Source organism: Rhinatrema bivittatum, chromosome 4 (assembly GCF_901001135.1).
Source record: "Rhinatrema bivittatum chromosome 4, aRhiBiv1.1, whole genome shotgun sequence".
NCBI lineage: Eukaryota > Metazoa > Chordata > Amphibia > Gymnophiona > Rhinatrematidae > Rhinatrema > Rhinatrema bivittatum.
In genome coordinates, this window is record NC_042618.1 from 400,439,427 (window position 1) to 400,457,076 (window position 17,650).

Genomic DNA, 17,650 nt, shown 5'->3' on the forward strand with positions numbered 1-17,650 from the left:
GGGTGCTCGCCTTGGAGCGCTGGCTCTCCCGCGCATTTTACTGTAGCGGCCCGATAGTGTGGTGTGGTGTTTGGTGGCAGGCTGTAATGGTGACAGGTGGGGTGAAAAGGAGAAGCTTTTGGCTTCCGAAATTATTACCCACCTGTTGCCTTTTGTTGGGTTGTTCCTGCTTCCCTTGTTCTCTCCCCTGCAATCTGGCAGCAATGTGTTGGCAAAAGAGAGTGGGAGAGGGATTGTGAGCAGGGGAGGGTCTGAGAGAGAAAGGGAGGATTGTGAACAGGACACTGTGATTTGTGGTGTTTTCTTTTTTTTTTTTTAAGCAATATTATTTTAGCTTTTTTTTTTTTAACATCAGCTAATAAAAACGTAACTTCAGTACTATCACTTTTCCACTTTCTTTTTTTTTTTTTTTGCACTGTTGGCTATCATGCAATTCACCCCTGCTTTCCATTCTTTTCCTATTCATAGATGCAGTCAAAAATAATAATAAAAAAAGAGTTAGACTGCATCTTATAGGAAATATCAGATGTCATACAGCTGCATGAAAACGACGTTTAAAAGTCAGTATACACACGTTGCAGTGTAGTTTGCAGCGGGGGTTGGTATCACTTTAAGACGTGGTACTTAACCGCGCAAGAATGTATTGAAGGAAACCTCTTAGAGCTTCGCACTGGAAAGCAACCTGGCGTGGCTCGCGGTGCCTGTGCAGTCCCAGCTGCTGAGCTGGCTTTGAATATGCTGTAGTGGGGCTGCTGATCAGTCATTAAACATAAACTGATCCCGTGGAGTGCGCGGGCAACTGCAAATTTTCTCAAGCTCGCTTCAAAGATCTTCATCAAGCAGAAGAAGGTGATGCTAGGAGATGATTTAAAGTGGCAATGACAAGCTTTCCACCCCTCGAATCTTGGGTACTTTTCTGACAACACATACAGAGCTGATGTATGCTTTAGGCTGGATTTAGAGTAGCTGACGAGGGGGTTATCCCTTTTCAAAATAAAATCCTGAAAAAAAAGAAGATTTGGGAGCTATTGAGACTTGAGCAGCCTTTATTTTTGTACGGATGGATTTAAAAAAATGCTAAATCTTTCCAATGAACACAGATAGGGCGCTCTGCTCTCGGCTGGATCATTCAGGTAAGAAGCTTCTTTTGGATTTAAGACTCCGAAAGCAGATTGTAAGGTCATTCAGTCACAGCAGGCGGAACGATGGGCTGGTGCATTAAGTTTCTGTGAAAACCAGTTCCTTGCATAAATGGGGGTGGGTTTTTTTGGGTTGTTTTTTTTTTTTTTTTTTTAAAGAAAACGGGTGGAGGGAGAATGGCAATGTGAGCCGATGAAGGAATAATAGCGGATTGACTGAGAGAATGTAAAAGAGAGCTAAAGAGAAATATATTGTGGTAGAAAAATAGAGCCGAAACAGAAGACTGGGGCAGAAGACAGAGAGAGAAGATGGCAAAGGCATTTAACCAGGAATATAATTTCTGGATAGGCAAATGAGCAATCCAAAGTTTGGATTCTCGGAATATCTGGCTGGAAATTTTGAATAACGGATATATTTGAACCTGTCTTGACTGGAGATGCCAGAAGGCGCTGTCTTGTGCCGCATGACATATAAATTCCTCGGGAACCTCCAAATTCCCTTAGACTGAGTTAGTTTCAGAGAGTACAAAGATCCTGAGTCAGCTTTAAAGTGACACTCATTAGGGGGGAAAAAAAAAAAAGCACAGAGCTGCTCGGGAAAAAGTGCGGTTTAAAGCCGAGTTAGCAGAAAGGGAGGAACAAACTATAAACTGAATAATGCATTGATTGCAGAGGATTAGAATCCCACTCCACTTAAAAGTGAATGCTGCCTGGTGCTGGAGGCAGGCAGGTGGGATTGTTTCGTGATTTTCTTTTTCTAAGTCCCTGAAAAAAGTATTTCGAGTTGAGTGTGGCAGTTTGATCAAATAGCCGTAAGGATTTTGCCTGGCTCCTGTTCTCTGCATGCAGGCATCCCCACATTTGATTGTCGCCCTTCCCTCCCCCCCATCCGTAGTTTTCAGCAAATCATGCTGCTCAGTCATTCATGCGGAATTTGAATTTGCAAACCAAATTTCTTTCTAAAAGGCAAAGCATTTCAAAGCAAAGCATCTGACCGTCTTGGCTTTTTAAATCTCCCTTTCCGAGATGGAATAACGTTCAGATGAGTGGATTATTGGATAGAAAATGGCATCCTGGGATTGGCTGAATCAGGAGAATGCCTGAAGTTTGATTAATTTGGTCATCTGAAATGCAGCAGAAGGTGCGGGGAGAGGGCTGGCCGCTTCTTAGCATAGCCGAGGCTGGCAGTTCTTCTCATGGTCCTTGCAGGCGATGGAAATAAGGCCGTTTAAAATGAGCATGGTGTAAAAAGTTAGCTTGATCAATTAGTTCTGTAGTCCATGCATACTCTTGTACAAAAAAAAAAACAAAAAACCAACAGTCCTACATTTCTGGCTTGAGGAACAAAGCCATACTAAATTATTTGCAAAAGTCAGGCTGGTTCTGAATTCTAACTCGGCACCTTGCAAGGATCCCACTTCAGACTGCTTCCTGTGAACTGAAATCCAGCCTAGCCTGAAAGAAAAAAAAAAAAAAAAAAGATCTAGGGTAGCTGAGTTTGGACCAAAGGAAATAGAATTTATCTGGGGATTAGAACATGATTCTGAGAAACAATTACTATGTTTGGAAGCCAGTGCTGTAATTAAAAATTAATGCTTACAGAAGCCAAAAACAATAGTCTCTTCCTCACTAGGAAGGTACTAAACTTAACAATAATCATGGACTTGGTGATGTAGGTAATTTTCTGTAGGACTGTAAAAAAAAAAAACAAAAAAAAAACCTTAAAATTTCCTCTAGTCACTTAGTAGCAGAAATGATTCCAATCACATGTCTGCAAATCACACAAACATGAATGACTGGGGATGATTCACTTCACCTTTGCCATGCTTTGCACCCAGAGCTCTTCAATGAAAATTCATACAAAATATGCAACTTTCTTCCTAGCCAAATCTACAAGATATATATATATATATATATATATATATATATATACAACAAAATATTGGCCGTGCAAAATTTTTTAAAAAGAAGAAAAACATTTTTTCGGGAGGGGGTAATACAACATTGGCTGAGTCAATTTGGCTCCCCTGTACAGTATTTCTTGTAATAGTTGGCTGGCAGTTTCATTTGTCCTGCTGAATTATTAAAGTTTTTCAGTCTTCTCTGGGGACAGTCTGTTTCCTCCACTGTCCTCCTCTGACGTAGCCTTTGTCATATGATAAATGTTGATAGAGCAACAAAAGAAGGGAGGGATGTCTGCTTCCTGAACACTGCACTTCTTGAAATCCGGTGTTGTGACCAATGGTAAATAATTTCTTAATCTATATTTTATTTAGAGAATGGCAATGAGGTCTGCAGTGTCGTGGATCCTGTATTTGTGGATAAGTGCCTGCGCGCTGCTACTCTGTCAGGGCTCCCTTCATCACCACAGTTTGCAGCAGCACCACCTGCACAGACCAGGTAGGAACTGGATTCTCTCAGACAGCAGAAGAATGTCCATGCTGATGACTTTCTTGAGAATATGGTTGGACTGTCTCTATTAACTTTTTGACGGCAGTGTTGTCTCAAAGCATGCCTCTTTTTAGTCGACTCCATATTGTCTATTCGGTACTGTATTACTTTCTAATATGGTTTTATGTCTACTTTTCAAGCCATGGGACTAATTAGTTTTAGTTATGGTGTGGCTCTCTGCTCTTAAATTCCCTGGGAATTTCCTGGGAGACAATTGCTTTGCTTTGTGCAACTTTATTGAACTTTCTCAGTTGTGTGGCATTGCATAACCCTGTAGAATGTGAGCCTGAATCCTCTGTGTATAGACCATGATGCACTAACGAATCCCAGGATACACTGAGAGTATTGGGATTGTCTTGAAATCTTTCTAAGGGAAGTAAATCAGCTTGTCATTTTTATTTATTGCCACTCCTGGGTAGGTTTGGAATTCTCTGATACAAAGATATCTGAGGAAATTTTTGGGTAGTTCTTCATTTCTCAAATTCAAAATTGCATGAAACTATTTTGCAAATATGCTTTGGTGTAATCTTTTTTTTTTTATTTCTTGGCCCAAGCATGAAAGTGTAAATGTCACAGTTTAAGAGCTTAAGGTCTTTCTATCATTGTATGGCCACCAGTGCCTACAGAAATGTGCTTGTGGGGGAGAGAAGGCATTACAAAAAGAAATAGGAATGTGAAAACCAAGTTATAGAAATAGTTACAATAGCAAATGGTTTTAGGGAAGGCAATTTTCATAACTGCCCACATAGCCTAAAGTCTGCGGGTAAGAAGTACCCGCAGACTTTAGCCCGAATTTTCAAAGTGGATGTTTGCGCATACATTCATGGGTGTGCATGGAACCAGCTTTGACAAGTTACACCTGCTCCAGAGCAAGTGTAACTTTACGCACATCTATTAAAAAAAAAAAAATCTAAAGTACGCACAGAGAGCATGTCCCTGCCTCAACTCTGCGGCCTTCGGGAACGCCTCTTTATAGTATGCGTAAAAGTTCACACACAATCGCTTTTGTGCATATTTTACTCAGGAGTGCTTTTTAAAAGGCCATTTTAAAGCTACCAGCTAAATGACACTAAAACTCATCAAAATATTTCTTATTTGCATAATTCTGTCTGTGTACACAGACCTGTACAAAAGGAATCATACTGTTAGAAGAGACCTAAAGTAAGTTTATAATCATATAAACATGATAACACATATAATCATATGTTTATCATGTTAGTGAATAGGCCCTGTTAGAAATTATGGGTGCCATAGTAAATAACACGCCCTAATACATACCACAGCTTTAGTAAACAGACCTTTAACTTTGTTTAAACCCCAATTGTATCAACCTCTTCTGGTTTTCTTTCAAATACTATGGCAAAAATAAACCATATAATAGGCTCTTAAGAAACTTGCCTACGTGCATTTAACTTCAAAATGTTTCCCACAGATGATTTCTATTTTTAGTTATTTCTAACACCTGTCATTCTAGGTTTTTTGAAAATAGATCATTATTCTTAGATAGTGGTGGGTGAGGCTGTTTTCCCCAATCTATTCTGAGCTGAAATTTGTGAGCATGTTTTGATAAATGGACACAGAACAGCCATGCTGGTTAGGATAAATCAACATTTTTTTTTCTTTCTCTCTTGGAGTTAAGACAAAGAGGTGGTCTACTGAACAGACCATTGACTGCAGGGTCAGGAGAAGCCCAGCGACATTAATGCAAGGATCTTCTCTTCTTCTGGTATATGACCTTGGATAAGTGACTTTATCTCCCCATGCCTCTGGGACACACTTGAAAAACAAGTGGTCATCTTAACCTGGCTTTTCTTATTAGCAAATAGTCAGATTCACTGAGCTTTCCCCACCTCCCTCCCCCCCCCCCCCAACAGAGACAGAAAGGGAGAAAAGCCTTAGTGAATCATAGAAAAAAATGTGATGCTCTTCAGTTGGAATCCTTAGCCTTTAAAGGTATAAATGAGTGCAGTGCATGATACAAAAAAAAAGGAAAAATTACTGCCAGGAATTTGGTGTATTCCACAGAAAAATAAAGAAATAAAAAGGCACACGGAAAACATAATCTCATTTTGTAAAAATCAGTAGAAACAAGTGACATTATGAGAAAAAATGAGAGACGAGCAGATTCGGGGGCTTTGCAACATTTGCCTAAGCTTGAAAAATGACCTCTTTTATGAAGCAGGAACAGTAAGACACTGAATGCATACCAAGTATCAAGGAAATGTGAAAAATGACAAATCTTTCACTCAGAGCAGCGATACAGATAGAGTGAAGGTTTTACAGTTGCTTCATCACCTGCTTAGGGAGAGCGGAGCTTTTCCTGTTGCAAGCCTTCCATAGGCAGCTTCTCTGCACCCTACATGAGCAAGATTGATGATGTTCTGGATCCAGGCAGCCAATCTCAGTCTCTCAAGAAATAATGCCCTACATTGACAGATGAGTGGAATTTGATGCGATGTCCCCATCATTCAGATTGGTTCACACCTGCATGACACCAGCTAGTGGGGATCCTTTAAAGCAAACAGAGGGGGTTTTTTTTTGTTGATTTCTGCTGCCCAAACATGAAATCTAGATGTGTTTTTTTTTATAATGCTGTGGATTTGGAGTCTGTCAGGCGCATGCAGTTTTGTAAATGAAAGTAGTTAAAAGGTTAACCAGGAAACTGTCTGAATTTAAATACATCCAACCTGATCCCCGAATGCATCCACATTTTGTTTACAATATTAAATTTACATCTTTGTTTTCCTTTAGTTACTGCTTATTTTGAAATGAGGAATCAAATACTGTATTTTAGTCATTTAAGGGGCAATTTTAAAAACCCTGTAGAGGGTGCAATCTAGTAGGTTATATTATAGCCACTAGATATGAGTGGATTCTCAGCCACAACTTAGCTGTCAAGGCTGCAGATGAATACTGTCTTGGTGTTATAGCTGGCTAGATTGCCTCTGCTATCCATATGACCGGGGATAGCCACTGGATTTCAGTGCTAGCTAGGTTAAGTTATCCTCCTGGTTCAGGCTGCTCACCTTTTAGACATATCAAGCAGATTGGAAAACATATTTCTTGATGGTAAGGTTAGATGGAAGATGATACATATAGTTTCAAGAGCTAGTTGGTAAAGAGCAAGCAAGGAAAACACTATCCCTCATTTTTCTAAATACATCCAAACGTGAAGGGTGGGTTATACTTTATGCATGGAATTTTAGAGCCTTTACAGAATCTGCTTAAAAATGTTATTATTTCCTAGTTGACTTCTGCAATTCATCTCTAAATATTTGCTTATACTGCCTGGGAGCACTGGTATAATGTGAACACAGTTTCCTAAATAAGTATTTCTTCATTGGTGGAGAAATATTTGACTGAGGTGTGTATTGAGGGATTTTTAAGATATCGACCAATTATAACTGTTTCCATATACTGTGCATAGATTTCATATTGGCAAGGGTTACTGTGTTGTCAGTCTTCACAAATGTTCCAGTGATGGGACCCATATTGTACTTCTGGTCTGCAACAGTTGATAAGTATTCAGTAACTAGATTCAAAGATGGGTGGACAAGGCAGCCCTTTCCAGTCCAGAAGTCAGTCAGTTGTCTTGACAAAATGCTTAAGTAATTATAAGGACAATAAGAAATAATGTGCAAACCTCTTTAAAGTAGGCTTGCCATCCAGTCTGATTAAAGCCTTTTTCAATTTAAACCAAATTGATAGAAAGGATAACTGAACAGAGTCGATTCAGGGCAGCTTCTAAAATGATCAACTTCATCATAAAGTGTATGGGGACAGACTTAAAGATCTAAATACTGTGTGTGTGTGTGTGTATGCGTGTGTGTGTATAAATATCCTGGAGGAAAGGAGAGAAAGAGGAGATAGGATAAAGACATTTTTAAATACCTCCAAGGAATAAAATGTACAGGAGGTGAGTCTCTTTCAGCAGAAAGGAGGCTCTGGAATAAGGGCTCATGAGATGAGGATAGACTCAGGATTAAGCTAAGGAAGTATTTCTTTACCAAAAGAGTGTTGGATGCATGGAAAAGCCTCTGTGGAGGTAGTGGAGATGAGGACTGTATAGGATTTTAATATAACCTGAGACAAGCACAGGGAGAGGAAGGAGGAACTATACAACTGGAGATGTGACTGGGAAGACTAGTCTTCACTTGCTGTCATGTTCTATGATTCTGTTTTCGATGAACCTCTTTAAAAGAAAGAAGTAAAAACATGGGACAGAGGTCCAAAGATTTGTTTTGGTTCTCTGGCCAAGTCAATGGAATCTGCTCTGGATTTTTTCCCAGCAGTTCTGGGGAAAATCCACATTTCCTTTCGGACCCATACTAGATTTATAATCAATTTGGTTCTAGTTTGACCTAGAATTTGTGTACATCTTTTAACTATAGCTTAGTAGTTTTTTTTTCAAGGGATAATAACTCCTCAATAATATACATGTAGAGAATTTTAAAGTTGATGAAGGCCATTTTCAAAGCCATTTACTGTACCTGGGTAAGTAGCAAATTGCCCAAGAAGATTGGCCTGTCTAACAATTGCCTTCTGAGAGCAGCTTAAATGTACTGTAGGTGCATATTTTTATCTGCATTTAAAAACAGGCATGTTTAGGCTGAGGAAGTGAAACAGTGCATGACCCACGTATTTGGCATTTTCCAACGTATGGATGCTATTTTACCCCACTCCACTACCTGCAGTAATGTCAGGTGCAAAGTATGCAGACTCATTTCATGTGCCATACCTTATACTAGCTAAACTTTCAAGGGGAAACCATCCATGCAGTTTCCCTTTGAAAATAAGAAATAAAATGTATCTGGTTGCATGCTTTGCAGGTATGTCGTCTTCTCAAAATTGCCTCTTATATAGTGAAAATGATCCCCATGGTCTCATATACAATATATGGCCTTTTACAGAGTTATCATCTTTATATCCTTATAGAATAATAGTCATGGAAAAATACTTGAAGAATGATAATCTGCAAAACAGTGACATTTTGTAAAGGTGGTATGAAAGCAATTGTTAGAATTTAAAAAAAAAAAAATTTGTGTTGGAATTGTAAGTTGGAGCACCAATATTAATTCCATGTTGGCATGCAACCATACAATACTGAAGCTGTTGAGCCGGAGGCAGGATTACAGTAGACAGTTTGTGATTTGCAGAGTTAGCTGGAGGTCAGCGATAGACCATTGATCATCTGATTGACAATATTGACTCAGCCTCACAGGCACAGAATATAGATGCCAGCATTTGGCATACTGCCTAATATTTCAAAGTAAAGGAAACTCACAAAGATGCAATAAATACAAATCTCTGATACATGCCAGATCCAACAACCAGTGGATAGCTGAGCAGGGAAGGCTACTGTGGGCCTTCCTTTTTCTCTCCTTGATACCATGACAGTTACCAAATACAAAAGTTTGAGTTATCCTAAGAAAAGGTTTCATTTACTCTCCAATATAGATTATTAAACTAACAGACTTTGGGAAAGAAAAATGAGTGACTTTTCATATTAGTGTTTTTGTGGTGGTGGTGAACTCTTCTTTCACCAGACTGAGTACTTGGTGCCTTTCATTCATATCTATTTTATTTGTAAAATAGGTTGTGGTTTACTTGATAGTTTATGACCGTATTTTCTGTCACATAACTAGCTGGAACAGTATTTGCAACGTTTGTTTCTTTCATCTCCAGCAATGGGTCATAAAATTCTTGGAATATGATTGATGGAACCCTAGTATTGTATTTCCAATGAAAACATATTGGGCCTGATATTCAGCTCCACATAACCGGATACGTTTGGACTTAGCCAATTAAGTGGTAGTGTTTAAATATTCGTCCTTGTTCAGCAGCCACTATTTAGCCAGATAACTATTTATCAGCTAAGTGGTAATATTACACTTATCTAGATAATTAGACCTGCTATTGAGCAGGTCTAAAATTAACTGGATAATCTTATCTGGCTAGTACTGTTATGTGGGTATATTCAGTGATGTAGCTGTGCCGCCGAATAATCTGTTTAAGTTGGCCAGATAACTTTTGAATATCTACCTATGAGTAAAATGTTTTTCCATATCAAGGATCTTTTGTTCTTGTCCCATAACTTTTAGAATTTTAATTTTACTCTTGTGTCTACCAGCTTCCCTTGGAGGTTGTTTCATTCATTCACCATAATTTGAAAAATACTTACTTATGTTGCTCCTATGTCTACTGTCTTCCACTTCTTCCAATTTGTTCTAGAAAGTTTGTTCCATGAAAAAATGCTGGTTTGCTTTGCATTATTTACACCCTGAAGGTATTTAAATGTTTCTCAATAGTCCCCTTCCATCTTCTATCTAGAGGATATTCTTATTTTGATCCTTGAGTCTTACCTCATCTGGATTGCCTCTGCTCTGTATCACTCTGTTGATCATTGCTTCCAGAACTGGAAAAAGTACACTAGATGAGGTCTCAGATTCTAGAAACTTTACACTTGGAAATAAAAGCACATCTGTAGCAGTCATAGAAATATATTACTAATGATGAATACAAGATAGAACTTATATTCAAGGATTTGTACTTTTCTTGCTTATATTCAGAGCAAGCACTATAGCTGAAGTATTTTTAACCACCAAAGCTGAGCAGCACTGCCAAATGATCCTGATTCTGGAGGTAGACTGTAAGCTCCTGGTTTTTGACCCTACATCCCTGTGCATTCCAGCGTTTGTAATCCTGCTTTGTCATTCAAAATCAGCAGTATAGGCACCAAAATATATCAGGAAGATGGTGTCTCCAAAAGCAAGACTGGTCTAAAGTCTTTCTGCAGAAAATGTGTTGCTTGACAGTTCTGAGAATCATTCAGTTTTCTCTGATTAAAGCTCCAGTAAGAGCAGCACAATGCATTGTATTCAAGAAGACCTCAGTTCTCAATAAGAAAAGTACTATTTTAAAATCCCCATGATGCACATACAATAGGCAATGAATGAAACAACATTTCTACTATCAGTTGCAAGTAAATGGATAAGTGAATATTGTTCCTTGATTTTCCAGAATGAAATGTTAATTTTTACTGAGCCCCATTTTAAGGCAAATTTTAAAAGTCCTACATGCACCAAAGCTGGGAGATACAGGAGTATCTCGAGGGTGTACGTGCCATGCAGAGTTTAAGACGCATCTTGAGTATGTGCATATGGCAAGTGGGGTCTGGGCGGGGCATGTGCGGGACATAGGCAGTCCAGCTACGTAACATGAAATGTGCGCTTATAAGTATTTATGAGCACAAGTGCGCGCCAGGGTCCCCTTCCGCGTAACTTTACTTCTGCTATGGGTGACGTGTAAGTAATGAAAGAAAAAAAAAAAGAGGCTAGTTAGTAGGGTTTTAAGGGTTGGGGCTAAAAGAGTAAAAGGGAGGCATATTAACGGGTGGGGGTGGGGGTTAGGAAGTCCTATCCTTTACCTGGGCAAACTGGGAATGGACTGGGGATATTGGTAATAATGTCGGTGCGTGTATCTAATAAAATCCCCCTACTTATATGGTAGAACTGGCATTTGCACGCACCTGTGCGCATCCATATAAAATTATGTGCACATGTAGGCGTCTACGGTCGATTTGATATCATATGCACATTTATGCGCATATGTTATAAAATGGCCGCAGCTCTGGGCATGAGTCGGCATTCGCGCATACATGTGCACCCGTGCAGCTGTTTCAAAGTTACAGACCCCGCTCCTAGGATCAGTTATGGCTTTAAAATAATTTATTATTTTTCAAAAGGATCAGTTTTCAAAAGGTTCATGCCCTCTAACTTGAGCTCTGTTTGCATATGTTAAACAATGTTTACTATGTGGCAAAACATGCTACCTTTAGCTAAATAGAAATGATGTGCAGTTATCGCAAACTTTCATGTGTTATTTCCTTGACCCTAAATCAGGGGAAGTCTGGCCATGCTAGTGTGCTGGGTCCCATGCAAATGTATGGAAAGCAGTTTATTGGCATTAAAACAAGTAGCATAGCTTGTGAAAAATATTTGCAAGCTGTGGTACTTGAGGAAAGTTAGCTACAGCTTGAGAGCATCATGTGAGTTTTATGTGTGGGGCACAGGAGTATCTGGGATGAGCTGGCACCATTTTGAAAGATGGTACTTGTGAGCAGGAGCAAGTGGGATTGCTCCTACTACCAGTTTGGGGAGGGTTGGGATTTGGGTATTCAGATGAGGGGACACTTTTTGCCAATGAGTGCAGGGTATAACCATAGGCTATTTATTTATTTATTTAAAATGCATGAGCTAGCTGGGAGTGCAAGGAGAGTTCTGGGGGTTGCCCCTACAGATCACCAGGACATTGTAGCCTCAGGATGCCATCTCATGTTGCCTCGGTTGGGAACATGGTCTGGATTTGTCAATAGGCACCCTAGTAGCCACCCTAGTAGCCTAGTAGGCTACTAGGGTGGCTACTAGGGTGCCTATTTGTCAATAGGCACCCTAGTAGCACCCTAGTAGCCCACCTCTGGGCGCAGCAGGCTAGCTGAAGATTTCTTGCATTTCAGCTGTGCTGAATCTCACTCAGCAGACAACAGTCCTCTGTGTCCTGATCCAGTCCCTTCTGTCCAGGCAGCATGCAGGGAACAGGAAAGCTTGCAGAGGACAAAACAAAGGAGGATCATTTTCGGGAGATTAGGAGAGACCCACTGGAGGGTGGGAAGAGAGGCTGGGAGATGAGAGGGGGGTTGGCTACAGGCCCGGCGCGACCGGGTGTGCATACTGTGCATTTGCATGGGGTGGCACGCCTGGGGGGGGGGGGGGGGGGGGGGGGGGGGGGGCTGTGGGCCGGCAGTAGCAGGAGAGGCTGCTGGGCCACCAGCAGAGTTCAACCCATTGGCAACTGAAGAAGGAGAGAGGCTGCCCACGGGTTGAGCTCGCCCACGGCCTCTCTCCTTCTTCAGCTACCAGCGGCCTGCAGCCTCTCTCCTTACTTGCTGCTGAGGTTAAGCCCCACCGGAGGCAAGGAAGGAGAAAGGTTGCTGGTGAAGCTCAACCCTCCAGCATCTGAAGAAGGAACTGTTTAACAACTGTAAACATTTTTCTTGGAAGAAGCGAAAAAAAAAAAATCAAACTAGCCGGGAACAGGAAGGGCCAGGAGCTGTGAGGGAAACAGCAAGGAAGACAAAACAGGAGCAGGCCAATTGGAGGGCAGCCTGAAAGGACCAATCAGTGGGTGGCTTACATCCTGACTCCAGGAAGTAGGCTGGCTGCAGGGTGACAGGGAGGGAGGGGCAGGTCCGTGCTGGTCACCGGTCCTTTTTAGCCCGCTTTGTCCGGGACCTTGTCCCCTCCCCTGCGGCTGTCCAGGCATGAGCCTGCCCCTGTGGCCATGGCTGGGCTTGTGACCATGCTCATCACCTTCTGCTACCTGTACCTGTAACTGCACTTCCGCGCTCACTACGTGCTTTTCATCTGCAGCACGGTGCGCAGGCTACACTGGACCCGCTCCCTCACTTTCTGCTGGGCTCTACCCCACAGCAAGCCCAGTGACTACCACGTCTGCCTGCCCCTGGGAAACAGAGTCTTTCTGGTTGATGAGTCCCAGGTAGCTTTTTTCTGCACTCTACCCGCACGTTTCTGGGACTACTAGTCTGGTACCTTCTTAGTCTAAATATTGTGGCTCATGAAAAAAAATGCATTAGGATCTGATGGGTGGGGAGGTGATTTAGGGATTGGAGGGAGACTTTTTGATGCAGACCTGGTTGTTACACTTTGCCTGTGCTTTGTGGTATTGGTAGTTCTGCTTCTTTCATTTGACCTTGGCACTAACCATGGTTATAATCTCACTTCTACCACCAACACTTCTTGTGATCTTGGGCAAGTTGCTAAATTTCCTGTTGCTTCAGGAACCCACTTATGGTCTAAGCCCTTTGAGGCAGGGACTTATTGTACAATGAGTTTGAGTAATGCTGTAAGCCATCTTGAGCATCATCTGGAAAGGAGGGTTAAAAATCAAAAAACTTATTACAGATGGGCATGAAGTAAGAAGCTGCAGAGCATGGGTTGTTCCTTCTACAGACGCCGGCAGGTTGGAGCTTTAATTGGGCATGCTGTGAAGGAGCTGGTTGGCAAAGGCCCCTAGATGCATGGGCTTGTCCACTACTTCCCTAAGATTTCTAAATCCTTATTAGTTTTAATTATTGGGTGTAATTTGATTCTGCTCTTTTGAAATATTTAATTTTTTTGGGAGGGGAAATAGAGCATTTTTTATTTATTGGATTTTTTATTCATCAGATGTTTTGAAATATTTTATTGGTGTTTGGGAAATTTTGGACACTCTTATTCATTAACTGGTTTGAAATATTTTTTTTTTTTTTACAAATATGATTTTACTGTTATGATTGATGTTTTATAGTTCTTGATTTTATTATTTAATGTTTTATGAAGAATGGTAATGTTTCTGTTTTTCCATAGTTGCTCTGCATGTAGAGGCTGGCTTGTTGTGGGTTCCAGTTCAGTTCTTCTCAGCACGTTTCTGTTTATACTTTCTGATCTCTTCATTCTGTATTTGGTGAGGTTCTGTCTGGGTTCTGCATATGTGACGGGGGTGGGGGCGTGTCAGTTTTTAAAAATATAGATTGCAGGAGGGAGCTGGGCTTTATTTGATGGGCTGGATCAGAGACAGAATGAATCATGGGAAGGGGGAGGAGGGGCAGCACAGTAATTGTTTGCACAGGGCAGCAAAAAAAAAAAAAACCTAGCACCGGCTCTGATTGGCTGGGAGATGTATGTCTGTGTGTGAGAGAGGGGAATAAGGGTAGAGGGCAGTGTATGTGTGTGTGTGTGTGTGTGTGTGTGAGAGAGAGAGAAGGGATTGGTGCCACTTTTGTGTATGTGTATGTGATATTGGTTGGATATTATAGAGGGGATGTAAGGAGGAGCAGAACCAAAGAATGGTAGGGACACCCTCCCTCCTCTCCTCCCCACCCACTGCATTTCAAATCCTCCCTCCCTTGATCTTGGATTCTCTCTCCCAGATCCTAGAACCTCCCTTGTCCCAAGATTCTGGAACCCATTCCCCAACTCTGCCTTCTCTCTCCTCCCCATCCTCAATTCAAGAAGCTCCCTCTCTCTCTCTTGTCCCCATCCAAGATTCCTAATCTTCCCCATCTCCCATCCTTTCCTTCTCACACTCCTCCCCTTTTCTCCTCACTCCATTCCTGAATCTCTTCCTTTCCTCTCCCCATCCCTGAGGTCTCCTCCTTGTATTGAAACTTGAGATCATGTTTCTTCTCCCAAATAAAAATAAAATAACTTATACTAATAATTATAGTATAAAACTACTTTATTATTGTAATGTAAAATAAAAGATGGAAATGTTTGCCAAATTGCTTCAGAATTTTTAAATTTATGCCACAGGATCTACCCTTGAGCTGCCACAGGAAACTGGGGGACTGTGCCTTAAACCTTCTGCTCCTTGTTATTCAAGTGCGGGGGGGGGGGGTGACAGCACCAACAGTGCCTAGAGGTGCCAAAACTCCTAAATCCCTCACTGGCTAGGAGTACATGGTTTTCCTGGCTATGGCAATGCAAGTAAGGGAATCCATGAGATTCACTAGACTGAGATACTCAGGTATCACTAATTAGTGAATTTCATGATAATTTGTTTGTGGTAAAAGCACAGTAATGTACCATTTTATATCAGCTTAGTAAACAGGCCCCTTTGGGAACAAGGTGACTAGATCTGACCTCCTGAAATGTTACTCCCACTAAGCATCTAAACATAGCTGCCTTTTTCAGTAGGTGGCTATATTTAGCTGCTCAAAATGTAGGCATTTCCAGGGGCAGGGTTTGTATGGGGGGAGTACAGGGGGCGGGGTTGGAGGAGGAAAATTAACCAATTAGCTTGAATTTTCTGCACTAGTGGGAAATGTTTAGCTGGTTATGTCTTTTGTGCACCGCTAGATTGAAGTGAATTTCAAACCATAAGTTACTCAGCTGGGTTGTAGGTGAAACTTTAGTTAGGCTATGCTGGCTGCTAGATAACTGGCTAAGTCACTGCTGCTGAGCATCATGTTGATGATTCACCCCGCTTCCAGTTCATGCTATGAAATTCTATTGATTTGAATCATGCAAAGAGGGCAGGGTTGCCAACTGGTTCCGGATTTTCAGGACAGGTTGATCCAGACCTGGTTTTACTGCTCTGTATGCAGGTACTTATAGTCTTGCTTTTCTTAGGAAATGCAATAGGAAAATCAGAATAAGTCCCAGCATGCAATGGGATAAAACTAGGACTGAATCAACCTATCCTGAAAATCTGGAACCAGTTGGCAACCCTAAAAGAGGGTAACTTTAAAACAAGCATGCATGCATCAATATATATGTATATGGGCGTGCGACTACTTATGCTGAAATCTTATGTCCTGAGTGCAAGTACATACCATGTTATAAAATAGACTTAGCACATGTATGTGAGTTGAAGTTCCTAATTTTAAGCATTTACATGAACAGCTGGGAATTGTTGATATTTACACACACAAGGGAGTCAATTTTGAAACATGCACGCATGAAGAAAATGACCAGCCAGTCAGTCCACCAGTTTACCCAGTCTATATCTAGGTCATCAAGACCCCCCCTCTTTCTTTAGCCTGCATTCCACCCAGTTTAACCAGACTCATCAAGCAGTCTGATCAATAGCAGAAGTAAATTTGTGCAGAAATGAATCAGATGCATGCCACATTCGCTTCGCTACCTCTCTTGGCCCTGCCCTGGAACGCTGCCCTGGAACACTGCATCTCTTGGCCCTGCCCTGGATCGCCAATCACCTGCCCCCATTCCACCCCTTTTTTGCTCGATGTGACATATTTGCCCATCGGTACTTGTATGTGTATGTGCGAGGTTTATAAAGTAGGCCGGACACATGCATGTGCAAGATGTGCATGCATCTGCGTTTTTTAGTGCGCCCATTTTATTTAATATTCATCTTTTTTATGTACATTTAAAGGGTGTGATCCAAGTATGAATTTGAAGATATGAAATTATTTGTATCTAGCAACGTAATGTTCAGTATTCTACTATTGTTATGTTGGTTTCCATCTAAATCAATAGAGCGCTGTCTATTGATTTTTAAAGAATATCAAGTCCAATAGTGCATCAGAAAGCTAGCGACATACAATGTGGCAGTCCCAATACAAGCATACACATTTTATATTTTTTTTCATTAAACAGTTTACCAAATGGGCAGATTCCTGTCAATAAATGAAAAGACATTTATCAGTCATAGTTTGCAGAAATAGAACCTATGAACCCTAATCAAACCCACAGAAAAACAACATCATGCTACAGTGAGAAGACTGTTGTTTAATAAATAGGGGTTGGGGAATCAGTCAGTACCTGCTGACTTTCTAGATCCCTCCCATAATCATCAAATTATTTGATTAAAGGAAAAGTTCTCCTTAAGAAAGCTCAGAGCTCCTTCTTGATCAGTTTATGTTTACCATCTTCTCAATAAGTACGCCTAGTGAAACGTAACTTTAAACAACCGACCCAACCAATGGTTAACTGCTGATGCCGTGATGTCTTCTGATGATCCCTAACTACTACTACTACTACTACTGCTACAACTACTAAAGATCTTATCAGAAAAATACCCACCTTGCAACCACCTTGCCCTTATTTTGACAAGAAACTTGATCCTTTAAAGCATTACCCCTCATTTTCTTCCTCAGAAATAGACTTAAATAAAAACCAGAAACAATTATCATCCCACCTTTATCTTTATTAACATTTATGACTCGCTTAACATGAATCTAAGCAATGGACTAGACATTCCATGCTGCTGTTCTGATAAGCCTCCATTCTGCAAAATATCTGAGCAAATAACTGAATATCTGGAACTATTTGATTCATGACCTTATTACATACTGAAAAAAGTGTGTGTGTGTGTGTGTGTGTGTGTGTGTGTGTGTGTGTGTGTGTGTAACTCTAATTTGCTCACATTGGTAAAGCCTATTGGGAAGCTTGTGTTTTCCCTGCTGTGCAATTTTTTTTTTTTGATGGTGAATAACATTCTTATCCCCCATCAATGTGGTTTTTGTCATAAACACAGCA

At 40.9% G+C, this 17,650-nt stretch overlaps 1 protein-coding gene across 1 annotated transcript in view; it reads left to right on the plus strand.

Annotated features, from left to right (window-relative positions):
- The first annotated feature begins 688 nt into the window (after positions 1 to 688).
- The window catches only part of TAFA1 (TAFA chemokine like family member 1), a 672,428-nt gene continuing 655,466 nt past the window's right edge, over positions 689 to 17,650 (plus strand). The window contains exons 1-2 of the mRNA XM_029601058.1: positions 689 to 1,133; positions 3,416 to 3,539. Coding sequence (XP_029456918.1) covers positions 3,419 to 3,539 — 121 coding nt within the window. The 5' untranslated portion in view covers positions 689 to 1,133; positions 3,416 to 3,418. The remainder of the gene's footprint in view (positions 1,134 to 3,415; positions 3,540 to 17,650) is intronic.